The 12,731-nt window shown below is 33.4% G+C and overlaps 1 protein-coding gene across 2 annotated transcripts in view; it reads left to right on the plus strand.

The window, feature by feature from the left end:
- Nucleotides 1–2,104: 2,104 nt before the first annotated feature.
- LOC128170905 (uncharacterized) overlaps nt 2,105–12,731 on the plus strand; it is a 40,181-nt gene continuing 29,554 nt past the window's right edge. For both annotated transcript variants that reach the window (XM_052836658.1, XM_052836659.1), the window contains exons 1-2: nt 2,105–2,165; nt 12,321–12,435. In XM_052836658.1, the coding sequence (XP_052692618.1) occupies nt 12,331–12,435 (105 nt within the window). In that variant the 5' untranslated portion in view covers nt 2,105–2,165; nt 12,321–12,330. The remainder of the gene's footprint in view (nt 2,166–12,320; nt 12,436–12,731) is intronic.

Genomic DNA, 12,731 nt, shown 5'->3' on the forward strand with positions numbered 1-12,731 from the left:
TGAGCAAATTTCGACGCTGCCATTTTGTTCTGCTCCAGACAAAACAACGTGACGTCAATATTCTAAGGGCAACTACTCTAATTTTAAAAAATTTCAAAGGGCAACAACTCCAAATACTTTAAGAACTTACAGCATGCAGTTTATGTATAAAATACTATGAAATGTCGAAATGAGTAAGCGAAGCGTCGACCAATGACGGCCATATTGCCTAATATTATTTCTCACAGAACAAATAAAGAGATATATGAGGCAATCACGTGCTATGTTTAAACCAATGAAAATGTGACATTTCAGTCCAAGGGAAAACAAATAAATATATCGGGTTGATCGATCTCATAGATGGCGCGGCAAAACCAAGTCGTCTATGAGATTGATCAACCCGATGTTTTTCTGTAGTCAGTAAGTAACAAACCTATTAAGTGTTTGTTTTCCCGATCGCGAGTACTATCAAGAGAAAAAGCGATGATCTACACTGACCCATGTACAAGTTGCCTAACAGTTCGTCCAATTTGACTCTTTTAAACTCTTCAAAAAATCATCTATTTCAACTTGCAAATACTCTTAGAAAAAATTTTCGCTTCACTAATCTATACTTACAATATTTTGTTGCTATTCAGTTGTTAACGTATTCTCCCTTTCTTCTGCAGAAATTTGAGGTTTTCCGGCAATTTTGTTCTGCTTTACACAGAACAATGTGACGTCAACTTTCAAGAGCAACTACTCTAATTGAAAAAAAAGAAATTCAATGAGTAACTACTCTGAATATTTAAGGAACTTACGGCAATCGGTGTCAGTGATAAATAGTATAAAATGTCGAATCGACTAGGCAAAGGGTAGGCCAATGACGGCCATATTTCCGTATTAATTTCACTGAACACACATAATGAGGCAGTCACGTGGTATGTTTAAACTAATGAAAGTGTAAGCTTTCAGCTCGAGGGAAAACAATGAGGTATGATACTCTGAATATTGTTAGATATTATTTCGTAACAGACGTTATGATAACATCCATGACTTTATCTGATTTTGAAGTCAATGAAATGAGAATTTAAACAATTGATTGCTGTCAATGTTGGCAAATGCAACATGGTACATTTTTCACGATAACTGTATATATGTAAGCTTAAAATGTTGTTTTACATTTTATTAAGATGTTCTTGAAAGTGGTGAACTGTACTTTTTGTATAAAATTGTTGGGACATATATTGAGTTTTTGGTTGGATGGCTACATTTCAGATTTTTTTACTCGCTGTGGACACCTCCAAAACATCGAAATTGGATATCCAGAACAACCGGAATTGTTCATCGTACTTTGTAGGAGCAACCACAGCAGCAATATGAATATCTTGCTTGCATTTAACCATTAATTAGGCTTTTAAGAAAATGTCCTACACATCATGTCCAAATTGTTCACATTGGGTACCCGTTGTTGGAACTTGGTAAATTTCGACCGGGGTAAGCTGGCCAGTCGGGGAATCTTGCAGCACTTCTTTGCGCCAAGAGGCAAGTGCTTTTTTTGTCTTTTACCCCAGTCCTACCGTCAAGGCCCTGGGCTAACTCTGCTTTAATACCGTTGGGTTTGCTGATTTAAAAAAAAAAATTTGTGTTAATACATTAGAAAGAGAAAACCATGCTTTTGCTTGATAAATCAAACGAAAAAATGAGTTTATTCCAGGGGTATTCAGTTATACAAATTCAATAAAATCGTTTCTTTTTTAAGGCGAAGATACATGGTTCATAATTCCCAGCTTCTTCGCATATTAATTACTACCCAAATCACCCAACGCTGTGCTTTTAAAATATATTCTTTGATATGATATGAAGTTTGATAAAAGTAGGTAGCTAAACATCTAATATGACAAATGACACATTTAGATAAGAAAAGAGATTTTTGTACTCGTTTGCAATACCTTACAATTGAATACCGACACTAAATTCTTATATCACCAAGCACAGGCAGATACATGTACTATAGTGTCTTTGTTATCAGCAGAGTGTCAAACACACTTAACTCTGAACACTTACCTTGTCTCATATTAGCTAGAATAAATACAGGCACCGATAAAAAAAATGCGACATGAGATAAGATATTGGACCGGTTCAGTCAAAGTCAGATGATACATAACACAGGTAACAATAAAAAGGGACATTTTGACCAACAAAATGTAAGTAAATTTTTAACAAATAATCTTTTCCGTCATATATTTGATGACAATCAATGAAATTATAAACGCCATGTTGTAATTAAAAGGTTGAATTGAGTTTTAAAATGACTGAATCAAACTTAATAATTGATTGAACTAAGACTTGGTAGATACTGTACATATTTATAATCATTTACATTCTATATATTCATTTATGTTCATGACGTGAAATATAAATATAACTAACTTATTATTAAATTTTGAAAACAAAATACATGCAATCAATTTTAAAGGTTATTCTGTCTTGTTTTCACATGAACTTTTTGGAGCACCGTCAATAAACTGACAATCAATTTTATGTTCATTTCTATTATTAATATGTGAAACACTCCATAAAAGTAATCGATGAACAAGGAATCAAGTACCATTAGTCTGTCGGTAAGAACAAGTTGAGAAAAAGAACAGTTCTAAAAAAAAACGTCTTTACAATATCTTAAAAACAATATTCATATTTCGTTTTAAAATTATTCCTTACAGCAAACTACAGATTATTACAAAAGCCAGGAAGGCAAATTGAAAAGGAGAAATTTAGATTTTAGATTTTAATATCTGAATTTACAGATCAACTCATAGATCTGAAAACCTGTACACGTATCCTAGCGACATCATACTGGCCTAATGATGGCAAATATAAACTAGTAAACTAACTGTTCCCGAACAATTAGAGGTCTTTCCACCCTATTTGTTTTCTGTTTACGGTGAGATACAAAATACCGAATAACTTGCTAGATTGCTTAATAGGGTAAACAATTTGGTCAGCAAGGCATTCAATTCGGAATTATGTCATGTGATTACCGTACTGAGGTATGGAAACAATAAAGAAAGCTATATCTAGTAAACATTTACACTTTCAAGATCTACTTTACACCATATTTTATCCAACATTGGTACTCTAGTTTGAACTAACTAACAGTTTCAGCTTAAAAAAAATATTAACACTGTGCTACATGTTGCACTAAAAATTGAGAAATCTGCAAAACCATTAGTGATTTTAAAGGATTTTCTTTTTTAAATTTCAAGTCATTGCTTTAAGAATTCCACGTTGTTTCATGTTTCCACTTATTCTTAACAAAACTCATGAGCTCGCCAGGTAAATATTATTTACAAAAGATTATATTTAGAAAACCTAAAAATAGAAGCGAATGTTCTAGAGGCTAGCTGTCTTTTTTTCACAATATGAACAGGTTGAATGTAAAAGCAATTTACACTTAAGTAACTACATGACATTGATGTGATAACCAGCTAACAAAATTGTATAGCTTATTGCGCAATCTAGCAAACTATTGAAAACTCTGCTATAAATCTGTATTTCAAATTATGTGAATTTTCATTAATTACCATATTTTAGAATGACCTTGACCTTTGACCCTTATGTCGTTTAGTTTGTCCAAGGTAAACGCTCCCGTCAAAAGTGGTCTGAAGTCTCTCTGATCGATAGTTAAATAGTTGGAAGTGATTTTATTGAAATTACAATAAATCTTTCAAGGGCAATATCTTCTAAAGTCCTTAATTCCTAATGGTATACATAGATTAAAGAATCCTCTAAATGTACTGAAGACATTGGTTAAGCTTCAAGTTTTTATCTCGTGATTTCAGAGGAGTAGTGATAACAAGCATTTTTTACAATAGGGACAATGACTGTAACTATTTCAAGTAGAAACCAAGGGGCAATATTTTAAAATGTCTGAAGATGTCCTACAAGATCCACGAAAAAAGTTTTTGTACCACCCAGAACAAAAGATTTATGAAAACTCTTTAATTAAGAGATTTCCAAATGACCTTGACCTTTGAGCATTATGTCATTTTGTTCGGCCACGTTAGACAATTCCATCTTAAGTAGTCCAAAATAAAAAAGTTGGAAGTGATTTTCAGGAAATTCAAATACTCTCAGGGGCAATGACTGCTAGAAAAGGGGTATCAAATCGTTTCGGTATGCATGGATCGAAGAACCATCTTAGTGTACTGAATGCATTGGTAAAATTTCTTAGTCTCTATCTCTTATGGTTTCAAAGGAGTAACGATAACAAGCATTTCCTACTCAAATTGCAATAACTTTGTATGTTCTGGGAGTTTTAGGCACAGGGTCATTTGGTACTTTTAATGACCAACTACATAAAGTTAAAATTGTTTTGATAACCCTAGTAACAAAAAAAATGTCCAAATGACAAAAAAATATCCTTGCCAATCAAGAACTTTGGGGGATATTCCTGATGTATTAAATAGATACATGAAAAAATTGTCCGCTAAAAAGTAGGAGGCATACGTTAATGTCCCTCTTATATGTTTACACCAAATATGATGATTTGTGTGAAAGGGAGGGGGGTCGACATATAAACATGATCAATTTGATTATCGTTTAAGAATATGCATATTGTAAATTATCATAATTATGAATTACATTTACAAGATCAGTTAATGTTATTATAAAAAAAATACTGATGTGAGATGAAAGTTGGTTCCAATACACTGTAACAGTAATTATATTTATGCATTGCGATGGTTTAAGACAATTCTTAAAGCATGTACATGAACAATAAGTGACTAATACATGTACGTTTGACGTTTGGAATTTAAAACTACGATGACCATGCATATATTTTCACATTAAAACTGCTATGTGAATTACATGATACTTTTTTTCATCAAGGTATCAGCAGGATAGGAAACTAGTATCACTTGTTACCAATCCTGCAGATAACTCGATTTGGTTGTAGTCTGTGAAGTTATGTGTTTGCAAATTGTGTGTGTGTGTGTGTGTGTGTGTGTGTGTGTGTGTGTGAGAGAGAGAGAGAGAGAGAGAGAGAGAGAGAGAGAGAGAGAGAGAGAGAGAGAGAGAGAGAGAGGGGGAGAGAGAGAGGAATGCCTGCCCATCCATTGCATGATTTATTGTAGAAAGACCAAAAAAATATATTTAGACCCCCCTAAATTCGACGCCCTTTCACCTACCTTATCAGTATAAACAAACCACATGTTCGGCTTATCAAATGACTAAGAAATGTTAGACCTGGGACAACCACTGAACAAACAAAATTTAAAAGACCTAAGGTTGACTGCATGTCTTTACACCTTTTGAATAAGTTAAGTTTGTCATTTATCTAATCGGAGGCGACACATCATTTTGACTTAATCTACCACGATACCATATATGACATTGTTAGTTGTGCCTAAGTTATTTTTTTCATTTTTAATGGCACTCAAACTGTTTTACAGAGGAATGAAAAATATCAAGATCTACAGCTTATCGCATTTGGGGATTTAACAAAGAAAAAAGATCATCTAAGATATGAGACATACCCGAGTCATTGAAATTTTTTCTCGTTACCGATTGAAGAGCTGTACTAAATTATTCGAAAATTTGACAGCTACTACTCGCTTTCTCAGGGAGACATTTTTCATAATAGTTTTGACCTTCACAAGTTACCCGTAGCAAATAGTTATCTGATTGATGAATAGGTATGATACGAGAGGCATTTTCAATGTGTCTTTGCCATTTAATATTCCCGCCAAAACTGTTAAACTAAATCGACCACATTATCTATAAAATCATACCGAACAGCTGTATTTCTCTTGGTATATTGGAATTCACCATATTGTATATTATGACAGTATATAATGTCTGGGTGATCTAATGTTGATTTATGGTTTTAAGGTACACCTGGTGGAGGGGCAGAGAATAGTTAAAACCATGAGTAAAACCATTTATCAAGTGCGAAGTTAGCCTGATCATTTTCATAACCAAGTAAACATTTACCCATACTTTTGGATTGACCGAAGAGGATAGTTGATAAGATGATTGTTGAGGGCTTTGCGATGGTATATGCATATGTTTTCGTTAGTTTTTGCTTATGAAATCTACAATTAGCTATTGCATATGAATCTGGGCATGATTGACATATGTGGGCAAACGGGCAGGAGTAATGAGTGTGTTGTTAAAAACATAGCATGAAGTCGCATTGATTCTTTAGTTTTTCAACTGGCTTTTCTCAAGGTAATTCAAGACACTCTTTTAACATACACAAATTCTCAGCATATATCCTCCACGACTTATCCTATTATATATTATTCAATTTCCTGATAAAATAGCAGCTTGTTTAAGATATAGCCAATCTGCGTATGCCTCAACTTAGAAAAAAAGTTTCTATCAGAATATCAACCTTAAATTCTAACCGCTCTTGTAATAAGAAGAAAGCTTAGACCTTTGTAGATGTATTTTAATTCATTCGTCAGTTACAGATACATAAAAGCATATGATGGCTGACTTAGATACATTGTACAACTGATCTGCTCATTCCATTCCTCAACTTAGAAAAAGGTTTAAAAAAAATTGAAATTCTGACCACTCTTGCTATAACATTTATAACCTAGAACTTCTTACCAATCCTGTAGTATACTGAAAGAAGATTATGGTACACACACTGTACCTTTTGAATTGAAATTTCTAAAATAAAGTTTCTTAATTAGATATATTTAAATTCAATTCTTTATTTTTATGAAACCAGACAATTTATGATGTTATCGTGCATAGAAATTACTTAAATTATACTTGTGACAAGAAATCGTATTTTTATTATTTTTCATTTCCTTTGACAATCTAAGATTTAAATTACTGGCCTTGAGTTATAGTACTGTATTATACACGGCACATTTTATGTTCCTCATGTGTTCGGCATAAGGTGCTGGGTAACACCCATCTGACTCTACCCTTAAGTGAACTCCATCGCGACTAAGATGGATGTATGCCAAATTACTGCTAAACATTTTTTGTTTTCCAAATGGAGCATGCGTCACACTCCTTGCCAAGAGTCCAAATGTTTGTTAATATAAATAACCTCGTCATTATAACCAAATGGTGATTTTCCGAGGGTCCTGGTCCATCAGCTGACCAAGGATCCAGGATTAATGCTACATGTACGTATTAAATAGTTCGCATATGAAACAATAAGCTGGGCGAGTCGTCGCATTGTTACCCTCTATCTCCAGGCCCCGAGGCCATAACACTTGGATGAGCTCACTTTTGATCTCAGTCTTACTTTTCTACAAGGGATATATAGTAGAAAAGTGAGACTTAGATCAAAAGTGAGCTCGTCTAAGTTTTATGGCCCCGGGGCCAGAACACAAAAAGTAGAAGCAAGCGACAACGCGCACATCCGAAAAGAAACATTAGTACGTATATAGCAGCCATTAAATCCCTATGTAATGAAAATGGAAAATCAGATTGGGGATCAATATTTCGGGGCATAATTTTTCCAAAGAGAATTGCTAACCAGAGATAAGGTTTGATATATCGAAGCCACAAATCTTTGAACACCTTCTTCAAAAGAAAAACAAAGTCAAAGGGGGTTTAATATGTAGCAGCCATAATATCTTAAGGTAGAATACACACACCTGGAAAAAGTCACTCAAATTAACAGGAATTTTTGTTATAATGAAAGATATTAATATTGATTAACTGTACAAATGTCAAATAAACGAAAAATTTGTAGTTAGGGGATGCAAAATGAATATCTAAAATAACTATTCGAGTAAGTAACAACAAAAGCCCCTGCGGGATTTGAACTCGGGATGTACGCATGTCCGACACTTTATCCACTAAGCTATGGAGTAAGTTACATGTTTTAGTCCATAAAATCCTTCTAATAAAACGAAATGTCGTTTCAAACAGTGGTCAGCCATTTTGTGATGATGTGTTATTCCACCTAAAACCAAATATGCAATTGCAAAATAAAATAGAATTGGGGTGCATTAGGGGATTAGTCATTTTGCGGCCATAATAATTTAAACTATCCCACGGGGTTTTATCATTTCTTAGACATAATATTTTGAACACACTCATATTGGGAATTGACAAAAACAATTCGTTCAGTATAACGTAGCTATTCAACAATATCTGCTATAATGAAGTAAAAATCTAAATGAAGTTCAGTTTTTCGCAGCCATGCTATTTTAAACTCCGCCGCGATTTACTGAACCCGGATTAAGATTATCTCATATTATTTGAACCCCGGGTCCAAATTTTCGTGGTATCAATATATTATAGAACAATATTTCAAGATTTCTGTCAATTGTTATAAACTGCGGAATGACAGAAAAAGAAAGAGTGTAAATAGGCTACTTACAATATTTATAGTATAATATGTTTTACGGTGCTACCGTTGTGGCGAGCGCAGGTAGCAAGTATTACACAAACCTTGCATCATGGTCATGTTATTTAGTTATCAACTATAAAAAGAATGAGGGAGAAACAGACAGACTGACAGGCAAAGACAAACATACTGAGGGAGAAAGAAATAAAGACAGACAGACAGAATAGAGAGAGAAAAGAAAATTATAAGATTTTTTTAAGTTTTAAAAAATTTCTGACAAATTCAAAGATTTGCTTCCACCTTAAACCGTTCTTTACATTTGGAGAGAATTGATCAGTCTGCCAAAACGTAATTTGTGTTTTTTTTGGTGAAATCTACTAACGACAAATACGGTAATATTTTGTTGGTACCTTGTTGTATCCGAATTTTATTTTTTTTCTTCCTGGTTCATAATATGTTTTTATTTGTTATTTTTGCATTCTAATTACAAACGTTGTATCCTTGCCCCTGTCCCTGTTTGTAGGTGTGCAATTCTTTTGGTTTTTTTTATCTAGTTCAAAATGACCGTTTTTTATCTTCCCAATTTATATTTACTGAACATGCATGCAAAATTAGCTTTAAATTGGATCTATATGACAACTAAACGCTCGTTGCGAACAACAACAGATCCTCCGTTTGAATACACATTAAATAGGGTATCAGGACAGTTTCTTTCATTTATCAACACCTTCTCAAATTCCAGTAAGCCTCTCTAAGGATTTCAACAGACATGTCTTAAGATTAGGAAAGAGCGCTGTTACTGTGATTTTTGATAACATTTAAACAAAACTTATTAAAATTCATTATTCCAGAAACATTTTGAATCGAAATACAATTTTAAAAAAAAGTCGGCACTTGGGGGTTAAACCCAGGTCGCCTGGACAATAAAAGTCTACCACTCCAACGTGGATCAATTTTAGAACAAAAATACATATTATATAACTTATAGCAATAACAATAAGGTTGGAAACGGAGGACATTAATAATAAATATCTCACCGGAAGTAGAACATGTTTGCGTCAATAAAATTGTATAGTTAACATAGATACGATTATATACTGATATATTCATTCAATGTAAAAAAGATAAAATAAGGGAACAATTTTTGGAGCGCTTTCAGTGGCGACAAGAAGTCGCGACAAATCAAACAAAAAATTGTAAACACAGATACATACATAGGGCTATCATCCAACTAGTTTAGTTGTTCAAGTCGTCATCGTTATTGAAATCTCGTAGAGTCAATGTTTTTTGTCCATGGACGGGAAACGGACAGTGTACGGAAGTGCTCAGTGAAAACAGAGACATAAATAACAGAGATTGGCAGCTGATCGAAATCTTGTGAAATCCCGCGGTCCATATTGTAAAGTGTTACAAGTTTAAATCATTATATCTTTCTAATAAACAGCTATATCGAAATATAAACAGCTAAAGCCTATTACCAAATCATTCAAAATATCATATTTTCATGAGTTTATGTCATATAAACAATATTAAAAGAGGAGTTTTAGGATACAGTTTGATTGCTACCCGTCTTCCGAGATTTCGCCGATGTTTTTTAGCAAGCCAATATATTTTCTATATATAAATCTTATTTTTCTATTTTTTGTTCCAAAAATAAGTAGTATCTATGCACACTTTTCATTAAAACAATATACTTTTGATTTAAGATTATTATATCAGTTCACTAAAATGTAAATCTCAAAGTAAGGTCGGTCCCGTTTCATTTTTCAACAACAACAAAACACGCTAATGGCAGAGTAGCCAATCTCTGTTATTTATGTCGCTGGTGAAAATAAAAGTCACTATTTCTTAAACACTGGATAACTGCACTTGTTTATCAATTTTACTAATATTATCAGACAAAAACAGCTAAACATTTGAAACGACTTGATCTGTTTAAAACTTTCCAGTAAAAAGAGGAAGTAACGGTTAACAACATGAAAGCAGTTAAATGCATTTTCTATCAAATGTATATCATCACTGTAAGTTTGGTGTCTTAATCACTTGTACTTTCTAAGATCTCGTGGGTAAAACATTTGTTTGAATAAGGCTATCTGAGATATTTGAGATATCTCACCAGAAGTAGAATATCTTTGTTCATTTAAGATCGGATATATGACATGTGTAATGATTTATACTTCTATTTCATTTCTATATGAAAATAAACTGAATGCGTAAAAAAATATTTTTGTAAGTGCTTTCCGGTTATGACCGGAAGTTATGACGAACAAAACAAAAAAGTTTAAAGATATCTACAACTATTGGTCTATAACCCTACAAATCCTGAATGTTCAAGTCTTGACCATTATTGAGATCTTGACGTCACAAGCTTTTTGTCTGGGGACAGGAAACGGATAACAGGAAACGAAGTTTGAAAAAAAAAACTGAAAATAAAACTTTGAGCAATAATCATTTTATATCATCCCTGCAAATTTCAAGAAAATCTATGTAGCCATCTCTGGGAAATCTTTCGGAAAAATAGAGAGGTGAGGGAGGTTTAAAAATTCTTAGCCAATTTTCATTCCCGGGCGAACTCCACAGGCGTAAAACAACATACTAGTGCACAACGTCAAACTATAGTCTACCTCTCCTGAAAATTTCGTATTCATATTACTGACAGTTTCTGAGATCAGCTCTGCACAAAATAGGTCGTACAAAAAAGTGACGATTTCAAAATTCAATAAACGTCTAGAATTATGACCTCTGGCAATCATCTGTGAAAAAATGGTCGAAATCGGCCGAATAGTTTCTGTTAAATCGCGTGCACAAAATGTGTGGAAGAAAATAACAAGTGGAAACAGTACGAAAACAATAAGGTCTTCCGTTGGAAACGGAAGACCTTAATAAAGTATGTCTCCTGTTAGTATATATTTAATCTCTTTATCAGAACAAAAAAAAAATAAAATAAAAACGTCATCTGAGGCAGGTATCGCAGTCTATTCTAAATTGCTAGTACACACATTACCAATGTTTGATCAACCTCTAGTTTATTGCGGGAAATATAGCGCAAGAGCACTGTTTGTGACGTCATCCATGACCTTTTTTGTGCGTGTTTACGTATCTCAACTTAATACGAAGGCATGGAATAATGTAACAAATCTCTTGGCTCTCGCCAAAGCGTGTGCAGTACTCGGAAAGTCTTCAAACCTCGAGACACCATAAATTACGAGTTAAATGTCGGTCATTTTTGGCATAGCACAACGTGTGAAAACATAAGAGAGCATTATGCTACGTAGACAAAAAATTTGTTTGATGAATCTATAGAATAGCTTGTTCTTTTTCCCATGCCACTATTACCTTAACTAAAGACACTTCCCTCCCGATTTGTCAGGATTAAAGCACCGCAATTGATATCATAACCATTATATAGTACACTCGAGTGTTGCCAATTTGAAGGAGGTCTTGGAAATACATGTATTCACCCAATAGAAATGTCAATAATATCAATTTAAATGTATATATGATACTTGTTCATATATAGTCATTGTTGTTGAAAGAACAGATTGGTACATGTTTTTTTAGAGTCCTTCTTAAGGAATTGCATCACATCCGGGGGCAGTAACAGGTACACGAATCTGACAAAACCTAAATATAAATTTATTTTAAAATGAATTTGTTTTTAATTAGTTATGTCTTGTGCCAAGTTTGGTTGAAATTATCCCATTATTTCTAGAGAAAAGATCAACAATGTTAAAAGTTTAAAGTGATGGACAAACGCCTGACAAAAATGTAAAACACAACAAAATACTGTTCATTAGATATAAAACTATTCCTTATAGATTTACACCGCATAGTTAACAAAGCAGTGGGGAGCGTAATTGTGCGCAAACAGCGAAGTTTGCTGCGTGCTTCATATGAACACAACTGTGACATGCCAAATAGATCACCAAAAAAAACCAATAAAGACTATCACTCCAATTGTATTGATACGGAATAAATCAATTTAACATGGCAATTGATTGAGCAAACAGTTTATTTTTGATATTTATCTTAGAAACCATCTCATGAAATACAGAACACAAATGATGAGACCAGAAGAAAATGAAACGACCAATTTTTCGGAGGCACAGAGTGCTAGCCCGGACGTCGTGGGCATTCAGAATAAAAATGTAAGTCTAAAGCAATATTTAGCTGAAAACATGCCTTATTATTAATTTGGAGGGGGGATACAAAAAAGTAGTTCTTCGTTGCAATAAATGTTCAGCAATAATGTCTTTTGTTATTCAGAATCACTCTAAGATAAATCATATTATCTTTGCTGGTTACATTTAAGCAAAATGCAATTTAAACAAAATCGGTGATTACTAGTATATTTGTTAAGTAGTGTTCAGTATTTGGTGCATCTTACTTTTTTATACGTTAATGAGGTTAATGCTTAAACATGATGACTATGCGTTATAATAAA

The sequence above is a fragment of the Crassostrea angulata genome, chromosome 2 (genome assembly GCF_025612915.1).
Source record: "Crassostrea angulata isolate pt1a10 chromosome 2, ASM2561291v2, whole genome shotgun sequence".
NCBI lineage: Eukaryota > Metazoa > Mollusca > Bivalvia > Ostreida > Ostreidae > Magallana > Magallana angulata.